This window comes from Oncorhynchus mykiss, chromosome 9 (genome assembly GCF_057628025.1).
Source record: "Oncorhynchus mykiss isolate SJ-2025 chromosome 9, ASM5762802v1, whole genome shotgun sequence".
In the NCBI taxonomy this organism is placed as follows: domain Eukaryota; kingdom Metazoa; phylum Chordata; class Actinopteri; order Salmoniformes; family Salmonidae; genus Oncorhynchus; species Oncorhynchus mykiss.
In genome coordinates, this window is record NC_143030.1 from 18,628,668 (window position 1) to 18,649,376 (window position 20,709).

The following is a 20,709-nucleotide window of genomic DNA, read 5'->3' on the forward strand; positions in this document are numbered from 1 at the left end:
GTCTCTGGCTGGGCTGCACATGGACATTCAGAGACTTGTCCCGAAACCATTCCTGCGTTGTCTTGGCTGTGTTCTTAGGGTCATTGTTTTGTTGGAAGGTGAACCTTCGCCACAGTCTTAGGTCTTGAGCAATATGGAGAAGGTTTTCATCAAAGATCTCTCTGTGCCAAACCATGACTTGGTTTTTGCCATGACATGCACTGTCAACTGTGGGATCTTATGTGTGCATTTCCAAATCATGTCCAATCAATTGATTTTACCACAGGTGGACTCCAATCAAGTTGTAGAAATATCTCAAGTATGATCAATGGAAACAGGATGCACCTGAGCTCAATTTTGAGTCTCATAGCAAAAGGTCTGAATACTTATGTAAATAAGGTATTTATTTTTTTTATTTTTTATTTTATATTCTATAGATTTGCAAAAACGTGTAAAAAGCTGTTTTCGCTTTTGTCATTATGGGGTATTGTGCATAAATTGATGATGAAAAAAAATATTCATCCATTTTAGAATAAGGTTGTAACGTAACAAAATGTGTAAAAAGTCAAGGGGTCAGAATACTTTCCAAATGCACTGTATATAGTATGATATTTTTTAATTACGTTTTTTATTTGAGAACAAGTTCTCATTTACAACTGCGACCTGGCCAAGATAAAGCAAAGCAGTTCGACACATACAACAACACAGTTACACATGGAGTAAAACAAACATACAGTCAATAATACAGTAGAAAAATAAGTCTACATGCAATGTGAGCAAATGAGGTGAGATAAGAGATGTAAAGGCAAAAAAAGGCCATGGTGGCAAAGTAAATACAATATAGCAAGTAAAACACTGGAATGGTAGATTTGCAATGGAAGAATGTGCAAAGTAGAGATAGAAATAGAGCAAAATAAATAAATAAATACAGTAGGGGGAGAGGTATTTGTTGGGGTAAATTATAGATGGGCTATGTACAGGCGGAGTAATCTGTGAGCTGCTCTGACAGCTGGTGCTTAAAGCTAGTGAGGGAGATAAGTGTTTCCAGTTTCAGAGATTTTTGTAGTTCGTTCCAGTCATTGGCAGCAGAGAACTGGAAGGAGAGGTGGCCAAAGGAAGAATTGGTTTTGGGGGTGACCAGAGAGATATACCTGCTGGAGCGCGTGCTACAGGTGGGTGCTGCTATGGTGACCAGCGAGCTGAGATAATGGGGGACTTTACCTAGCAGGGTCTTGTAAATGACCTGGAGCCAGTGGGTTTGGCGATGAGTATGAAGCGAGGGCCAGCCAACAAGAGTGTACAGGTCGCAGTGGTGGGTAGTATATGGGGCTTTGGTGACAAAACGGATGGCACTGTGATAGACTGCATCCAATTTGTTGAGTAGGGTATTGGAGGCTATTTTGTAAATGACATCGCCGAAGTCGAGGATCGGTAGGATGGTCAGTTTTACAAGGGTATGTTTGGCAGCATGAGTGAAGGATGCTTTGTTGCGAAATAGGAAGCCAATTCTAGATTTAACTTTGGATTGGAGATGTTTGATGTGAGTCTGGAAGGAGAGTTTACAGTCTAAGCAGACACCTAGGTATTTGTAGTTGTCCACATATTCTAAGTCAGAACCGTCCAGAGTAGTGATGCTAGACGGGCGTGCAGGTGCGGGCAGCGATCGGTTGAAGGGCATGCATTTAGTTTGATTTGTATTTAAGAGCAATTGGAGGCCATGGAAGGAGAGTTGTATGGCATTGAAGCTCATCTGGAGGTTAGTTAACACAGTGTCCAAAGAAGGGCCAAAAGTATACAGAATGGTGTCGTCTGCGTAGAGGTGGATCAGAGACTCACCAGCAGCAAGAGCGATGTATACAGAGAAGAGAGTCGGTCCAAGAATTGAACCCTGTGGCACCCCCATAGAGACAACAGGCCCTCCGATTTGACACACTGAACTCTATCAGAGAAGTAGTTGGTGAACCAGGTGAGGAAATCATTTGAGAAACCAAGGCTATCGAGTCTGCCGATGAGGATGTGGTGATTGACAGAGTCGAAAGCTTTGGCCAGGTCAATTAATACGGCTGCACGGTATTGTTTCTTATCGATGGCGGTTAAGATATTGTTTAGGACCTTGAGCGTGGCTAAGGTGGACCCATGACCAGCTCTGAAACCAGATTCTATAGCGGAGAAGGTATGTTGGGATTCGAAATGGTCGGTAATCTGTTTGTTGACTTGGCTTTCGAAGACCTTAGAAAGGCAGGGTTTTGGCAGATAATCTTAGAAAGAAAGGGTCCAGATTGTCTAGCCCGGGTGATTTTTGCAGCTCTTTCAGAACATCAGTTGACTGGATTTGTGAGAAGGAGAAATGGGGAAGGCTTTGGCGAGTTGGTGTGTGGGGTGCAGTGCTGTTGACCGGGGTAGGGGTAGCCAGGTGGAAAGCATGACCAGCAGTAGAAAAATGTTTATTGAAATTCTCAATTATAGTGCATTTATCGGTGGTGACAGTGTTTCCTATCTAAGTGCAGTGAGTAGCTGGGAGGAGGTGCTCTTATTCTCCATGGACTTTACAGTGTCCCAGAACTTTTTGGAGTTTGTGTTACAGGATGCAAATTTCTGCTTGAAAAAGCTAGCCTTGGCTTTTCTAACTGCTTGTGTATATTGGTTTCTAGCTTCTCTGAAAAGTTGCATATCACGGGGGCTGATCGATGCTAATGCAGAACACCATAGGATATTTTTGTGTTGGTTAAGGGCAGTCAGGTCTGGAGACAACCAAGGGCTATATCTGTTCCTGGTTCTAAATTTCTTGAATGGGGCATGCTTATTTAAGATGGTTTGGAAGGCATTTTTTTTAAATAACCAGGCATCCTCTACTGACGGGATGAGATCAATATCCTTCCAGGATACCCCGGCCAGGTCGATTAGAAAGGCCTGCTTGCTGAAGTGTTTCAGGGAGCGTTTGACAGTGATGAGTGGAGGTCGTTTGACCGCTGACCCATTACGGATGCAGGCAATGAGGCAGTGATCGCTGAGATCTTGGTTGAAAACAGCAGTATTTAGAGGGCAAGTTGGTTAGGATGATATCTATGAGGGTGCCCATGTTTACGGCTTTGGGGTGGTACCTGGTAGGTTCATTGATAATTTGTGTGAGATTGAGGGCATCAAGCTTAGATTGTAGGATGGCTTGGGTGTTAATAAGCATGTTCCAGTTTAGGTTGCCTAGCTGCATGAGCTCTGAAGATAGATCGGGGGCAATCAATTTGCGTGTGGTGTCCAGGGCGCAGCTGGGGGCAGACGGTGGTCTATAGCAAGCGGCAATGGTAAGAGACTTGTTTCTGGAGATGTGGATTTTTTGTTTGTTTGGGCACAGAGCTGGATAGTAAAACAGAACTCTGCAGGCTATCTCTGCAGTAGATTGCAACTCCGCCCCCTTTGGCAGTTCTATCTTGTCGTAAAATGTTGTGGGGTAACTGCGATTCAGAAACCTAGCTGGGCCATCGGTAGCAAGCTAGCATAGGATGGAGGTCTGTTTTTAGCCACCTCGTGCGTTTCTGTCGGTAGATTAGTGTGTTTCGTCTGGTAGAGGGGACCAATCCAATTGGCAAAATAGATATAGTTATAGTGACCCAAGAAAAATTGTCCGATATACCTATTCAGATAGCAGCCGATAAGACAGCTAACGATTAGCGGGCCGCAGATGGGCTTTCAGGTAACGTCGCGACGGAGGGGCCAGTAACTCCCTCGGGCAGATAACGTCGGTAGTCCAGTCGTGAAGGCCCGGTGGGGCTCTGCATCAGCAGTAAAACGGGTCCGGATAGGTGATTGTAGCCCAGGAGTGGCTGATGGAACTCTTCAGCTGGTTAGCTCCGGAAAAATTGATGTTTGCTCCGGGATCGATGTAAGCCAATAGTCACACGGATAGCAGCTAGCTAGCTGCGAGATCCAGGTGTAAATGGCCAGAGCTTGCGGTTGAAATCCGGGGATATGGAGAGAAAAATAGGTCCGGTATGTTCTGGTCTGAGTTGTGTTGTACAAAACTGGCAATAGCTTTTCGAGCTAAAGGATAGCTGATGACCACAAACCGTGGTTAGCTGAGTACTAACGTTAGCCAGTAAACTGGCTAGCTTCTGGCTAGCTTCTGGTTAGCTTCTGGCTAGCTTCTGGTTAGCTTCTGGCTAGCTTCTGTTGTGGATTTCAGATTTGAGGTAAATATTTTTTTTTTTTATATAAATTGGTGAGGCAGGTTGCAGGAGAGTGTTTTGAAGTTGAGTTTTTGGAAAAGAAAATATATAAAACATGCGAAGAAAGATGTAAATATATACAGTGCCTTGCGAAAGTATTCGGCCCCCTTGAACTTTGCGACCTTTTGCCACATTTCAGGCTTCAAACATAAAGATATAAAACTGTATTTTTTTGTGAAGAATCAACAACAAGTGGGACACAATCATGAAGTGGAACGACATTTATTGGATATTTAAAACTTTTTTAACAAATCAAAAACTGAAAAATTGGGCGTGCAAAATTATTCAGCCCCTTTACTTTCAGTGCAGCAAACTCAGTGAGAAGTTCAGTGAGGATCTCTGAATGATCCAATGTTGACCTAAATGACTAATGATGATAAATACAATCCACCTGTGTGTAATCAAGTCTCCGTATAAATGCACCTGCACTGTGATAGTCTCAGAGGTCCGTTAAAAGCGCAGAGAGCATCATGAAGAACAAGGAACACACCAGGCAGGTCCGAGGTACTGTTGTGAAGAAGTTTAAAGCCGGATTTGGATACAAAAAGATTTCCCAAGCTTTAAACATCCCAAGGAGCACTGTGCAAGCGATAATATTGAAATGGAAGGAGTATCAGACCACTGCAAATCTACCAAGACCTGGCTGTCCCTCTAAACTTTCAGCTCATACAAGGAGAAGACTGATCAGAGATGCAGCCAAGAGGCCCATGATCACTCTGGATGAACTGCAGAGATCTACAGCTGAGGTGGGAGACTCTGTCCATAGGACAACAATCAGTCGTATATTGCACAAATCTGGCCTTTATGGAAGAGTGGCAAGAAGAAAGCCATTTCTTAAAGATATCCATAAAAAGTGTTGTTTAAAGTTTGCCACAAGCCACCTGGGAGACACACCAAACATGTGAAAGAAGGTGCTCTGATCAGATGAAACCAAAATTGAACTTTTTGGCAACAATGCAAAACGTTATGTTTGGCGTAAAAGCAACACAGCTCATCACCCTGAACACACCATCACCACTGTCAAACATGGTGGTGGCAGCATCATGGTTTGGGCCTGCTTTTCTTCAGCAGGGACAGGGAAGATGGTTAAAATTGATGGGAAGATGGATGGAGCTAAATACAGGACCATTCTGGAAGAAAACCTGATGGAGTCTGCAAAAGACCTGAGACTGGGACGGAGATTTGTCTTCCAACAAGACAATGATCCAAAACACAAAGCAAAATCTACAATGGAATGGTTCAAAAATAAACATATCCAGGTGTTAGAATGGCCAAGTCAAAGTCCAGACCTGAATCCAATCGAGAATCTGTGGAAAGAACTGAAAACTGCTGTTCACAAATGCTCTCCATCCAACCTCACTGAGCTCGAGCTGTTTTGCAAGTAGGAATGGGAAAAAATGTCAGTCTCTCGATGTGCAAAACTGATAGAGACATACCCCAAGCGACTTACAGCTGTAATCGCAGCAAAAGGTGGCGCTACAAAGTATTAACTTAAGGGGGCTGAATAATTTTGCACGCCCAATTTTTCAGTTTTTGATTTGTTAAAAAAGTTTGAAATATCCAATAAATGTCGTTCCACTTCATGATTGTGTCCCACTTGTTGTTGATTCTTCACAAAAAAATACAGTTTTATATCTTTATGTTTGAAGCCTGAAATGTGGCAAAAGGTCGCAAAGTTCAAGGGGGGCGAATACTTTCGCAAGGCACTGTATATACACGGCAAGACTACGACAAGACTAGGACAAAGGACGTCTGACTCATACCATCTTGGTATAAGATGAGATATGATAGATATGGTGGTGTGGTTTATAGTATGATATGGTGGTATGGTATATACACTGAGTGTATAACACATTAAGAACACCTGCTCTTTCCATGACATAGACTTCCCAGGTGAATCCCTGTGAAAGCTATGATCCCTTATCACAGTAAATCCACTTCAGTGTAGATGAAGGGGAGGAGACAGATTTTTAAGGGTTGAGACAATTGAGGCATGGATTTTGTGTGTGTGCCATTCAGAGGGTGAATGGGTAAGACAAATATTTATGTGCCTTTGAACGGGTTATGGTAGCATTTGCCAGGCGCACCATTTTGAGTGTGTCAAGAACTGCAACGCTGCTGGGATTTTCATGCTCAACATTTTGCTGTGTGTATCAAGAATGGTCCACCACCTAAAGGACATCCAGCCAACTTGAAACAACTGTGGAAACCACTGAAGTTAACATGGGCCAGCATTCCTGTGAAATGTTTTGGAAACCTTGTAGAGTCCATGCCCCTGATGAATTGAGTATGTTATGAGGGCAAAAGGGGGTCTAACTCAACATTAAGAATGTGTTCCTAATGTTTTGTAGAGTCAGTGTAAATATGATATGGTACAGTCTAGTAGAACATGGCATATAGGGTATGAAAGCTGATGATATGTTATGATATGGCGTAGAGACAAACTTGGCAAAACAGGTATGCTGTTTAATTAAAAGTTTAATTAAATGAACTACATTTGACCAACAGTACAGCCATAGAGCAGTGCTCAAGGTGTGATATGCATATATACATTTTTTTATTAAGTACAAATACAACACATTTTTTAGCAGATTGTTGAGAAAACAAGTAATCTATGTCCCATAAATGTTTGTTTTATTTGAAGAAATAATACGTGACTATAAATATATCAAATACAGGTTTTATATCAACAATACTATTACATTATTCCTTAAGGTCTATACTGTATAAATATAAAATATAAATACCTACATATAATAAACACATTAAAAGGACAGCCACTTTCTAGGTCAGTGTCCCTATCACTGTCCTGACTCATTGATTGAAGTCTCTTTGGACCAGAGGAAACAGTCCCCCCTACTGGTGCTCCAACACCACTTGTTCTGGTTACGATCACCCATTCAAGACTTGACTGTGGCCAACCCCACTTCAAAGATAAGCCAGCAGAGGGGTTGCAGGTTGGCACAGCTTCCAGTGCCAGACAAAGAGTGATCAAGTGCTAGTGGTGGTATGTTTGGAGAGAGTCTCAATGGAACGTTGATTCTGACGCTGTTGATTTCTGTAGGAGAGAAGGTGTGCTGATTAACCCTCTGAGATACATGTTAGAATACATAAGCTTCATGGCAGACTATATTTATGGCTGAATAGATCCTGTACTCTGTTAAGCTTTATGGAAGAATACATTTTAGTCAGAATAGAGAGTGTACTCTGTTAAGCTTTATGGAAGAATACATTTTAGTCAGAATAGAGAGTGTACTCTGTTAAGCTTTATGGAAGAATACATTTTCTTCAGAATAGAGAGTGTACTCTGTTAAGCTTTATGGAAGAATACATTTTAGTCAGAATAGAGAGTGTACTCTGTTAAGCTTTATGGAAGAATACATTTTAGTCAGAATAGAGAGTGTACTCTGTTAAGCTTTATGGAAGAATACATTTTCTTCAGAATAGAGAGTGTACTCTGTTAAGCTTCATGGATGTTTATATTTATGGAAGAATCGATACTGTACCCTACCCTGTGAAGCTTCAAACCATATTTATTTAGAGGAAAATACTCCCAATCACGGCCGGTTGTGATACAGCCTGGAATCGAACCAGTGTCTGTAGTGACGCCTCAAGCACTGAGATGCAGTGCCTTAGACCGCTGCGAAACTCAGGAGCCCAATATATCAAATGAAATAAAAATGATTCATATATGTACTCCACCATTCAAAAGTTTGTGGTCACTTAGAAAAACACAGTGTAGACAGTACAGTGTAGACATTGTTAATGTTGTAGATGACTATTGTAGCTGGAAACGGCTGATTTTGAATGGAATATCTACATAGGTGTACAGAGGTCCATTATCAGCAACCATCACTCCAAATAATAACATCATTCTGACTTCATAAAATATCCTGTGCAATAAAACATCCATAAACTCACACTTTGATTTGTCTTTCAATCAGTGTTTTGGCAAAATTCCCATTTGGGTCGAGACAGAGCGAACCCCTGGTTTTCAGTGTGACACTGATAGGGAGACAGACAGAGAGAGAGAGAGAGAAGGGGTGTTTAATTAAATTAATAATTGAAATATATTTGGAAAGCGTGCATCTAATTTTCTTACATTACAGTACAGTATGGCACAGTATGGTATAAAAACTCACATGACTTCTTCCTTAGAGCAGTGTGAGCGAGGACGGTAATAGGTCAGTTTCCTGATTAACCTGATATTCACCCCCCCTGCGTGTACTTTAGGACAGCGGCATCGAGGATATTGTATACCTCTCCCTGTAGAGAAAAAACAGAAAGTCAAACAAAACACTTTAGTCTCCCTCTACATTCATAAACATTTTCCTAATCTAGTTTTAGGCGGGGTTCGATCTGAAACCATGTTACAGCGAGCTTGACATTCAAAGGTAATTTCCAATTGATATTTTTTTCTACCATAAATATGATCTCAGCCAACAAAAGACGCATTATCGACAATGTTATACAGATTGTATCCCGGACTTAAAGCTTTATTGTAAGTGGCAAGAAATGAATAACATAGTTCACACCCATAGTCCACAATTCTATAGTTAGATATACACTGAGTGTACAAAACATTAAGGACACGTTACTAATATTGTCTTTTTGCCCTCAGATCAGCCTCAATTTGTCAGGGAGTGGTGTCAAAAGTGTTCCACAGGGACGCTGGCCTATTTTGACTCCAAAGCTTCAACGTTCTACCAAAGCTTCAACGTTCTACTAAATACTAAAACATGATACTAATTGTCATCAAAATCCAGTTACCTTGTATCATGTAGATGACGTCTGAGCAGACCAGAAGAACAATAACAGTCATTGCAGTATTCATGATGATCTTGACTCTGTAGACTGTAGTTGCAGTGTGGCTGTTGTATCAGAAGGTAGACCAGTAAGCCAGCTGCAGTCTTCTTCTTCTTCAGTTGCAGTGAATTTCTGAGTTCAACAGTTTTCTTTGCTGAGTTGCTCTTCTCGTCTCCAGTTTAGATTCTGTCTGCTGCGTCATGGAAAGAGACATATTATATGGTCTGAGCTCTGTGAAAGTGGCTTGAGAGACCACATACCAGAGTTGAGGGGAAGCACGCCAAATCTTGCATCTGGTAACATTAGTGTTCACCCACCCATTTCCCCTCTTCTCCCCTCCCACATAATGCATGTCTGAACAGCAGCCCTTCTCTACCAGAGAATTTCACAAAAAACTCACCACTTTTCATTGTCAGAATCACCTTTTTATGAAACACCTCCCTTCTATCCTGTATGGACACTGAACCAGTGACGTGTGTTGAGGTCTGAGGATGGGAAGGCACTTTCTATTGAGCCCTGTCCTGCCTCAGACACTGTGTCAGGTCATGCTGGAACAAAAAGTGGATGAGCTACCCAGGTGATTTGTCTTGTACCATTTGTGAACTGTACAATTCGACAAGACCAGCCTTAAGTACATGTCATATTTTGAACGGCTCTTGTTTGCAGGTGTTGAACTTTTGTGACATTTTTTTGCAGTCCATTAAGCCAAGGAAATGAAGTTCACCAAGGTGGTAAAACCTGGCTCACATCTGAACATTGATATTGTCCAGTATGTGGTAGTAGATTCTCGTCCTCTCTACTCTGATCGTCAGTTTACTATGTGTTTTGCGTTCTGCCATTCCCAGTTCATTGTATTTCTGATCAAATCGCTCATAGAAACTATCCAAGTCTTGTCACTGCCGTTCCAGTAATTTAATTATATCGCTGATACAGGTACGGCAGAAACCAATATCCATCACTTCTTCTGCAGAACATGGAAGAGTGGTTTATTTGGAAATGCCTTCATAGGCCATGAGCAAAAAGAACGGTGGCGGCCTCTAGATGGGTTGCTAACTGGAAAAAAAAATCTGCAAAGGCATGTAATAGTCTAACAAAAATATTTACGAGACATACAACAAATTCAAAGAATTTACTGTTACAGTTCATATAAGACATGCAGTCAATTGAAATAAATTATTAGGCCTTAATCTATGGATTTCACATGACTGATATGCATCAGTTGGTCACAGACTGTCACGGTTCCCCCATGTTCTGCTGCTCATTCTATGCACCAGTTCTGGAAGCCCTGATTAGTAATTGTATATATTTGCCCTCTGTTCAGCTTTGTCTTGGTCGGTCATTGTTCCCATGTCTGTTGGCCTACTGAGTACCTATGCTTTGTTGTTTCGGCTTTCAAGCTGTGTGTATTGTGCAATTGTTATTACGTGTCCTGTTTATTTATTAGAGGTTTACCCTCACTGTTTTGTTTGGGTTACATCCCTGTGTTTTTGTATAAGTGTTTGTTTTGGGCTTCGTCCCCGTGCCTTTTCATGGCATGTTGTATTTTTGGGTGAAGTATTAAAACCCCCTACTACGTCTTCCTGCGCCTGTCTCCAATCATTTACACAACGAGACAGATGCCTTAAAAAAATCGGTCACACAATTAGCCTCAGGATCTCGTCACGGTATCTCTGTGCCTTAATCAAATTTGAGAGTGGCACAGAGGTCTAAGGCACTATATTTCAGTGCTAGCGGCGTCACCACAGACTCTGATTCGATACCAGAATGTATCACAACCGGCTGTGATTGGGAGTCCCATAGGGCGGCGCACAATTGGCCCAGTGTCATACGGGTTAGGTGAGGGTTTGGCCGGGGTAGGGCGTCATTGTAAAATAATAATTTATTTCTTAACTGACTTGCCTAGTTCATAAGGGCACAAGGCGAGACCCAAATGCTGACACAGGAGGCAGATGGTTGAACTCCAATATTTATTATACCAAAAGGGGTAGGCAAAAGGCCGGTCGGGGACAGGCGAGAATTCAAACAGTACCAGTAACTGACTGTCCCTGTGACTCAATAAATAGTTCAGTTCAATGAAAGAAAGATTGTTAACACTAAATTATTTCATGCCTTACTGTAGCAGATGTGATTCATAATAAGGTATTTCCTATTGGGCTAACAATTAAGATGTTAGCTTATTCTGTGAGAGACCTGGGTTCAAATCCTGCCAGTGACATCTCTGTGACTCAAACAATACCTATGGATAACACTGATATTTCTTATTTCCAAGGACAAATTGGTTATTAGTCTTTCATTGGAAGCATTACTAAACCACCCACTACTTTCAAGCATGGTTGAGATGCTTGTCCTTGATGGCTTAACAAAGTCTTCAGAGCTGCCAAACTGATAAGGGTCTTATGTTATGGAAGTTTGTGTGTGTCTGTGTGCAGGGAAACACTCTTGTTCATTGACACTTGTAGAATCTATGCCCTGATGCATTGAAGACACTTATTTTTTTTACATTTATTTAACCTTTTTTATACAGGTTTTTCTCATTGAGAAAAAATCTATTTTTCAAGAGAGACCTGGTTCAACAGCAGCAGGGGGAATAAAGTTTCAGACAAAATAACTTACATACACTAACACAACATTAAACAAAGCACACATACAGTGCAACAATTATATATTATGTCAAAACAACAGGAATATCATAACTAAAAAACAGCTGTCCTAAAGACAATTACAGTCTTCTATGAAATTTACATCGATCAAGTGTTTAAACTCCATCAATGTAACTACATCATCACATTTTAAAATGTTCAGGAGAGAGTCCCAGGACCATGAAGCTGAGTAACTAAAACTATTTCTACCATGACCTGTTCTAATTCTTGGTACTGTTAAAGCAAATGAGAATGGGACCGTAATTTATATTTATTTACTGGCCTGATAAAAAAATAATAAAGTGGCATTTTACCCCTGATGTCTTTTAAATCAGTGTGTTCCAGTGTTAAAGCCTACGCAAGGTCAACGACGACCAGCTGTCACGACTTCCGCCACGTCACCGGCTTTCTAGCCAACGCTGCGCCATTTTTCATTTATCCATTTGTCTTGTCTTGTTTCCATACACACCTGGTTTTCATTTCCCCCATCAGTCTACTTGTATTTAACCCTCGGTTTCCCATCATGTATTTGTGTGTAATTGTTTCATGTTTTTGTGGTGTTTTATTACGCGCTTTACTTTTGTATGTTCCGTGTTTTGAGCGCATTTGATTTATGTAGTGCTCTCTTTTATGCTACTAAAATAAAAGTGCTGTAACGTTCGTCGTCTTCCTCTGATGAGGAGTAAGAGAGGTCGGACCAATTTGCAGCATGGTAAGTGTCCATTTTAATAAGACAAACTGAACACTACAAAAGTACAAAATAACCAAGTGAAACAAACGAAATGGTCCCGTGTGGTAACTAACACTAACACGGAAAATAATCACCCACAACTCAAAAGTGAAACCAGGCTACCTAAGTATGGTTCTCAGTCAGGGACAACAATAAACAGCTTCCTCTGATTGAGAACCATACCAGGCCAAACACAGAAATTCCAAAACATAGAAAAAGGAACATAGACAACCCACCCAACTCACGCCCTGACCATACTAAAACAAAGACATAGCAAAATAACTAAGGTCAGAACGTGACAAGTGCGCCTGTTTACATCACTCTACTCTCCTTCACCTGACTTCGCCTCTATACACCCGTTGACACCAGCCAACGGCTCTGTAGAGATCACAATGATGTGTTAGATGTTTTTCACTGTTAATGAACCTGAGGGCCGCATGATATACTGAGTCAAGTACACTCAGTGTAGTGGCTGAGGCCTGCATATATATAACATCACTAAAATCTGTAACCGCTAGTAATGTACATCATACCAGCCAGCTCCTTCCTAACCTCCAGAGAAAAACAAGCCTTATGCCGTTAATAAAAACCTATTTTCATCTTGAGCTTCATTACAGTTATCCACATGAATAGTGAAGCTCAGCTTGTCATCAGCCCACACTTCCAAATATGTGTACACTTTGACTTGGTCTATAGTATGTCCATCCAATGAAGCAATGATTAGTATCATGCCTGACATTTGAATCACTTATCCCCAAAATAAAACATACCATATGGGTTAAATTGTTAAATTGCACAGGATTTAGCTATAAAATGAAGTGTTTATTGCAGTGTACTTATTTGGAATGATTGTGTACTTATTCAGTACATTACCCATCCTGACAACCTTATCCTATATTTTACGTTTCTAAAAGCTTAGCAGTGTGTGGGTAGAATCACTGTGGAAGACAAGCCAGGTTAAAAAAAGCCATATTACAACCTATGTGTTGTGATCATTGCGTTGTTTGCTCTATAACCTGTTTGTTCATATGCCTTGACACTGTGATGTATAGGCCTAAGGCCGAGACAATAGGAGGACACAGTGGCAGCAATTTGACCATGAAGGCCTGATTCACGCAGTCTCCTCTGAACAGTTTATGTTGAGATGTTTCTGTTACTTGAACTCTGTGAAGCATTTATTTGAGCTGCAATGTCTGAGGCTGGTAACTCTAATGAACGTATCATTTGCACCCCCTCTAGGTGTCGCCCATCTTCCCCATTATCCCCTGTGTATTTATACCAGTGTTCTCTGTTTGTCTGTTGCCAGTTCGTCTTGTTTGCGAAGTCTACTAGCATTTTTGTCTCAGCTCCTGCTTTTCCCAGTCTCTCTTTTTCTCGCCCTCCTGATTTTTACCCTTGCCTGTCTTGTCTCTGAGCCCGCATGCCTGACCACTCTGCCTGCCCCTGACCCTGAGCCTGCCTGCTGTGCTGTACCTTTGCCCCACCTCTGGATTACTGACATCTGCCTGCCTTGACCTGTCGTTTGCCTGCCCTGTTGCTGTAATATACATTGTAACTCTGACACAGTCTGCATCTGGGTCTTACCTTCAAACCTGATACCCCAACCTTGTCACAACACAACTGATTAGCTCAAATGTATTAATGTACAAATTAACTTTTAACATGACACAACTGTTAATTGAAATGCAATCCAGGTGACTACCTCATGAAGCTGGCTGAGAGAATGCCAAGAGTGTGCAAAGCTGTCATCTAGGCAAAGGGTGGCTACTTTGAAGAATCTCAAATATAAAATATTTTTTGATTTATTTAACACTTTTTGGTTACTACATCACTCCATATGTGTTATTTCATAGTTTTAATGTCTTCACCATTATTCTACAAAGTAGAAAATAGTACAAATAAAGAAAAACCCTTGAATGAGGAGGTGTGTCCAGTTTTGACTGGTACTGTATATTTTTGACAACTTTTACTTTAACCCCACTACAGTTCTAAAGAAAATCATTTACTTTTTACTCCATACATGTTCCCTGACACCCAAAAGTACTCATTACATTTCGAATGCTAAGTAGAACAGGAAAGTGGTCCAATTCACACATTTATCACGAGAACATCCATGTTGGCCTCACTGTTGTACTGTGGGTGGTGATGGACTTGTGATTGTAGGTTTTCCCAAGAAATGTATATCTACACTAGTGTTCCACAGGGGTGCTGGGCCATGTAAAACCCAGCAGAATTACAGTTCTTGACACAAACCGGTGCACCTGGCACTTACTACCATATCATGGAAAGAGCAGGAATTCCTGATATTTTGTACACTCAGTGTATATATGATATGGTCCAGTCTGGTAGAGCATGTCGTATAGGGAATGAGAGTTGACGCTATGGTCTGGTTTGGCATAGAGACAGACTTGGCACTTGGCAGAACAGGTATACTGTTTCATTACAAGTTTAATTAAATTTTGACCAACAATACAATTCTAGTGCAATGCTCAAGGTGTGATGTGTATATCCATTATTTGATTAAGTACACAAACAACTAATTGTTGAGCAAATTGTTCAGAAAACAAGTCATCTATGTCTTATTATTGTTTGTTTTATTTGAAAACATTAAATACATGACAATAAATATATCAAAGACAGGTTTTATATCAACAATACTATTATGTTCTTCCTTAATGTCTATACTGTATACATAAAACATAGAAATATATACAAATAAATAATACCCTTTGTAGGGCAGTGTCCCTATCACTGTCCTGACTCATTGATTGAAGTCTCTTTGGACCAGAGGGAACAGTGCCCCCTACTGGCACTCCAACACCACTTGTTCTGGTTGTTGTCTACCATCCAAGACTTGACTGGGGCCAACCCCACCTCAGAGGCAAGCCAGCAGAGGGGTTGCAGGTTGGCACAGCTTCCAGTGCCAGACAAAGAGTGATCAAGTGCTAGGGGTGGTATGTGGGGAGAGAGTCTCAATGGAACGTTGATTATGACGCTGTTGATTTCTGTAGGAGAGAAGGTGTGCTGATTAACCCTCTGAGATACATGTTAGAATACATAAGCTTCATGGCAGACTATATTTATGGCTGAATAGATCCTGTACTCTGTTAAGCTTTATGGAAGAATCCATTTTCGTCAGAATAGAGAGTGTACTCTGTTAAGCTTTATGGAAGAATACATTTTCTTCAGAATAGATCCTGTACTCTGTTAACTTTCATGGAAGAATACATTTTCTTCAGAATAGATCCTGTACTCTGTTAACTTTCATGGAAGAATACATTTTCTTCAGAATAGATCCTGTACTCTGTTAACTTTCATGGAAGAATACATTTTCTTCAGAATAGAGAGTGTACTCTGTTAAGCTTTATGGAAGAATATATTTTCGTCAGAATAGAGAGTACTCTGTACTCTGTTAAGCTTTATGGAAGAATACATTTTCTTCAGAATAGAGAGTGTACTTTGTTAAGCTTTATGGAATAATACATTTTCTTCAGAATAGAGAGTGTACTCTGTTAAGCTTTATGGAAGAATACATTTTCGTCAGAATAGAGAGTGTACTTTGTTAAGCTTTATGGAAGAATACATTTTCTTCAGAATAGAGAGTACTCTGTACTCTGTTAAGCTTCATGGATGTTTATATTTATGGAAGAATCGATACTGTACCCTACCCTGTGAAGCTTCAAACCATATTTATTTAGAGGAAAATACAGGTAACTGACAAAATAAAGGAAACAACAACATTGTTTTCTCTTAATGGCGCGTTGGGCCACTGCGAGCCAGAACAGCTTCAACGCGCCTTGAGATAAATTCTACAAGTGTCTGGAACTCTATTGGAGGGATGCAACATCCTTATTACACGAGAAATTCCATATTTTGGTGTTTTGTTGATGGTGGTGAAAACACTGTCTCAAGCGCCGCGCCAGAATCTCCCCATAAGTGTTCAATTGAGTTGAGATCTAGTGACTGAGACGGCCAGGGCATAAGGTTTACATTGTTTTCATGCTCATCAAACCATTCAGTGACCAGTCGTGCCCTGTGATGGGGGGCATCGTCATCCTATGGGTGAATAACCATGGTAGCCAAAATAACTGGACCTGCCCAGCATTTTTATGCATGATGGGATGTTAATTGCTTAGGAATTGCTCAGGAACCACACCTGTGTGGAAGCACCTGCTTTCAATATTCTTTGTATCCCTCATATACTCAAGTGTTCAGGTGTACCTGTAAATGGCCCATGATCTATATGGCACACATAGATGACATTATCTAACTTTATCTAACTAGGCAAGTCAGTTAAGAACAAATTCTTATTCACAGTGGCGGCTTACACTGGCCAAATCCGGATGACTCTGGGACAATTATGAGTAGCCCTATGGGACTCCCAATCACAGCCGGTTGTGATACAGCCTGGAATCGAACCAGGGTGTCTGTAGCGAAGCCTCAGGGGCCTCAAGCACTGAGATGCAGTGCCTTAGACCGCTGAGCCACTCAGGAGCCCAATATATCAAATGAAATAAAAATGATTAATATATGTACTCCACCATTCAAAAGTTTGTGGTCACTTAGAAAAACACAGTGTAGACAGTACAGTGTAGACATTGTTAATGTTGTAAATGACTATTGTAGCTGGAAACGGCTGATTTTTAATGGAATATCTACATATGCGTACAGAGGTCCATTATCAGCAACCATCACTCCAAATAATAACATCATTCTGACTTCATAAAATATCCTGTGCAATAAAACATCCATAAACTCACACTTTGATTTGTCTTTCAATCAGTGTTTTGGCAAAATTCCCATTTGGGTCGAGACAGAGCGAACCCCTGGTTTTCAGTGTGACACTGATAGGGAGACAGACAGAGAGAGAGAGAGAGAAGGGGTGTTTAATTAAATGAATAATTGAAATATATTTGGAAAGCGTGCATCTAATTTTCTTACAGTACAGTACGGCACAGTATGGTATAAAAACTCACATGACTTCTTCCTTAGAGCAGTGTGAGCGAGGACGGTAATAGGTCAGTTTCCTGATTAACCTGATATTCACCCCCCCTGCGTGTACTTTAGGACAGCGGCATCGAGGATATTGTATACCTCTCCCTGTAGAGAAAAAACAGAAAGTCAAACAAAACACCTTAGTCTCTTCATCAACATTTTCCTAATCTAGTTTTAGGCAGGTTTCAATCTGAGACCATGTTACAGTGAGCTTGACATTCAAAGGTCATTTCCATTTGAGCTTTTAATGTCCATAAATATGATCGCATCCAACGAGGTAACATTGCCTTTAAAAGGCGCATTATCGACAATGTTATACAGATTAAATGCCGGACTTAAAGTTTAATTGTAAATTGCAAGAAACTAATAACACAGTTCACACCCGTAGTCCACAATTATATTGTTAGATATACACTGAGTGTACAAAACATTAAGGACACGTTGCTAATATTGAGTTGCACCCATCCCTTTTTGCCCTCAGGTCAGCCTCAATTTGTCAGGAAGTGGTGTCAAAAGTGTTCCACAGGGACGCTGGCCTATTTTGACTCCAAAGCTTCCTACGTGTCCTTAATGTTTTGTACACTCAGTATAAGTTCAAAGTTCTACTAAATAATACTAATTGTCATCAAAAGTTCTACAGACAGATTTTTAAGCCAGTTACCTTGTATCATGTAGATGACGTCTGAGCAGACCAGAAGAACAATAACAGTCATTGCAGTATTCATGATGATCTTGACTCTGTAGACTGTAGTTGCAGTGTGGCTGTTGTATCAGAAGGTAGACCAGTAAGCCAGCTGCAGTCTTTTTCTTCTTCAGTTGCAGTGAATTTCTGAGTTCAACAGTTTTCTTTGTTGAGTTGCTCTTCTCGTCTCCAGTTTAGATTCTGTCTGCTGCATCATGGTAAGAGAGACATCTTATATGGTCTGAGCTCTGTGAAAGTGACTCGAAAGACCACATTCCAGAGTGGACGGGAAGCACACCAAGTCTTGCTTCTGGGAAAATAAGTGTTCACTCACTTATGTCCCATCCCCTCCCCTGCTCTCCCACTTAACACATATCTGAACAGCAGCCCTTCTTTACCAGAGAATGTCACAAAAAACTCACCACTTTTCATTGTCAGAATCCCCTTTTTATGAGACAGCTACCTTCCATTCTTTTTGGACACTGAACCAGTGATGTGGGTTGATGTGCGTTTCTAGTGAGCCATGTCCTGCCTCAGTGACAGTCTGTGTCAGGTCATGCTGGAACCAAAATATGAGCAGCTGTCCAGGTGATTTGTATTGTACCATTTGTTAACTCTACAATCTGACAAGATCAGCCTTAAGTACATGGCATATTTTGAAAGGCTCTCGTTTGTTGGTGTTGCACTTCTGTGACATTGTTGTATTTTTTTTGCAGTCCATTAAGCCAAGGAAATGAAGTTCACCAAGGTGGTAAAACCTGGCTCTCATGTGAACATTGATATTGTCCAGTATCCCAGTATGTTGTAGTAGATTCACCCCCTCTCTACTCTGATCGGCTGTTTACTATGAGTTTTGCGTTCTGCCATTCCCAGTTCATTGTATTTCTGATCAACTCGACATTAGAGGCGGCTTATTGTAGAAAAATTCACATTAATTTTGACAGGGTAGGCACTTCTGACCACATGTCACAGCACTGAACTACTTGAAAGGAGCTTACATGTCAACCTTTCACCCCCCTCAGAAAAACACACACACTCCCACGTCCAGTAGCAGTGTGCCAGGGAGTCGGAGTCATTGGTCATAGTCTGGATGCCAGTCTGTTTAGCCAACATTACACTTCAAAGATGATCATATGACACATAGTGGCATGGAAAGGAATGATAAAGGCTTATAAGCCAAACAGACTGGTATTACTCAGACTACTTTGGTCATTCCGGACTCATTGAATTTCATTGAGTTTCAGACTGAGGAGATATGTTGCAACACTGTTCTACACTACTAAACCCTCCCAAAACAAACTAAAAGTAAGGTAATTTGTCTGTTTGTGTGTGTGTGTGTGTGTGTGTGTGTGTGTGTGTGTGTGCTTGCGTGCGTGCGTGTGTGACAATCCACTGACTGCCTTTTTGACTTAATAAATAGCAACTCAGTTCATTGACGGGAAGAGTATTGCCACTTTAAATTATTTATCTGTATTACTGTAGCAGATGTGATTCCTAATAAGGAATGTCCTATTGGGCTAACAACTAAGACGTTGGCTTCTTCTGTGGAAGACCTGGGTTAAAATCCAACCTTTGACATCCCTGTGACTCCAGCGATATCTATGAATAGCGCTGGTAAGTTCTTCATTTTTCCAATGACAAATTGGTCATTAGTCTTTTTTGGAAGCGTTGCTAAACCACCCACTACTTTCAAACATGGATGAGGCGCTTGAGCTTTTTGGCTTAAGAAAGTTGCCAAATTGATTTTATTTTATTTATTTTATTTAATTTAACTGGGCTAGTCAGTTAAAAACAAACATTTGTTCCTTGACAATTGTAGAATCCATGCCACGGTGCATTGAAGACACTTTATGTAGGTGTTTCCTTTATTTTGGCAGTTACCTGTAGCTTCAGTATCTGTTGAAAATTCCTTACACTTGCCTTTTATCACTTGTTGAATTCAACCTCCTCTTTGTATTTTAATGGACACACCATCACAATAGCTCCAACTCTAACCAGCAATAGTTAAGAGAAATACAATCCTTTATTCAAGCCAAACTGTCTATCCAGCTTCACTGCAACTCTGTGTCCACTTCAGTAGCATTACATCATTGGTCTCCTGTCCTGGACAAGATTTAAGGGACATTGATCTGAGTGAAGTTGAAGGGCCATTTGGTAACACATACTTTTAAGGGGTCCTTGTTTTGGTTCTAACAAGCGTTACAACGAGGCCTGTACTCTGGAGCGGGATTGATTTGGAGGTGGAGGGTCCGTCTTGGTCTGAGGCGGTGTGTCACATCATCATCGGACTGAGCTTGTTGTCAGGCAATCTCAACGCTGTGCGTTACAGGGAAGACATCCTCCTCCCTCATGTGGTACATTTCCTGCAGGCTCGTCCTGACATGACCCTCCAGCGTGACAGTGACACCTGCCATACTGCTCATTCTGTGCGTAATTTCCTTCAAGACAGGAATGTCAGTGTTCTGCCATGGCCAGCGAACAGCCCATATCTCAATCTCATTGAGCATTGGGACTTGATGGATTGGAGGGTGAGGGCTAGGGCCATTCCCCCCAGAAATGTCTGGGAACTTGTACTGCAGTACTTAATGCAGCTGGTGGCCTCACCAGATACTGACTGTTGCTTTTGATTTTGACCCCCCCTTTGTTCAGAGACACATT

General features: G+C 41.1%; 2 protein-coding genes across 2 annotated transcripts; both read right to left on the reverse strand.

The window, feature by feature from the left end:
* Positions 1-6,644: 6,644 nt before the first annotated feature.
* On the reverse strand, positions 6,645-9,394 carry LOC110531606 (permeability factor 2). Its single transcript, XM_021614893.3, has 4 exons — positions 8,970-9,394; positions 8,342-8,465; positions 8,121-8,204; positions 6,645-7,257 (listed from the first exon to the last, which is right to left on the reverse strand). Exons 1-4 carry the CDS (start codon positions 9,031-9,033, stop codon positions 7,191-7,193), a joined length of 339 nt encoding a protein of 112 aa, XP_021470568.2. The 5' UTR covers positions 9,034-9,394; the 3' UTR covers positions 6,645-7,190.
* A 5,555-nt stretch (positions 9,395-14,949) lies between these two features.
* Positions 14,950-18,394, reverse strand: LOC118966175 (permeability factor 2). Its single transcript, XM_036989276.2, has 4 exons — positions 18,031-18,394; positions 17,351-17,474; positions 17,135-17,218; positions 14,950-15,379 (listed from the first exon to the last, which is right to left on the reverse strand). Exons 1-4 carry the CDS (start codon positions 18,092-18,094, stop codon positions 15,313-15,315), a joined length of 339 nt encoding a protein of 112 aa, XP_036845171.1. The 5' UTR covers positions 18,095-18,394; the 3' UTR covers positions 14,950-15,312.
* Between the last annotated feature and the right edge of the window lie 2,315 nt (positions 18,395-20,709).

Coding starts and splice junctions, on each gene's coding strand:
- LOC110531606 (XM_021614893.3), bottom strand. CDS start 9,033: ATGAATACTGCAATGACTGTTATTGTTCTTCTGGTCTGCTCAGACGTC. Junction 8,466..8,969: donor CGTCATCTACATGATACAAG/GTAACTGGATTT, acceptor TTTTCTCTACAG/GGAGAGGTATACAATATCCT. Junction 7,258..8,120: donor ATTGAAAGACAAATCAAAGT/GTGAGTTTATGG, acceptor TCTCTCCTACAG/AAATCAACAGCGTCAGAATC.
- LOC118966175 (XM_036989276.2), bottom strand. CDS start 18,094: ATGAATACTGCAATGACTGTTATTGTTCTTCTGGTCTGCTCAGACGTC. Junction 17,475..18,030: donor CGTCATCTACATGATACAAG/GTAACTGGCTTA, acceptor TTTTCTCTACAG/GGAGAGGTATACAATATCCT. Junction 17,219..17,350: donor TGCTCTAAGGAAGAAGTCAT/GTGAGTTTTTAT, acceptor TCTCCCTATCAG/TGTCACACTGAAAACCAGGG.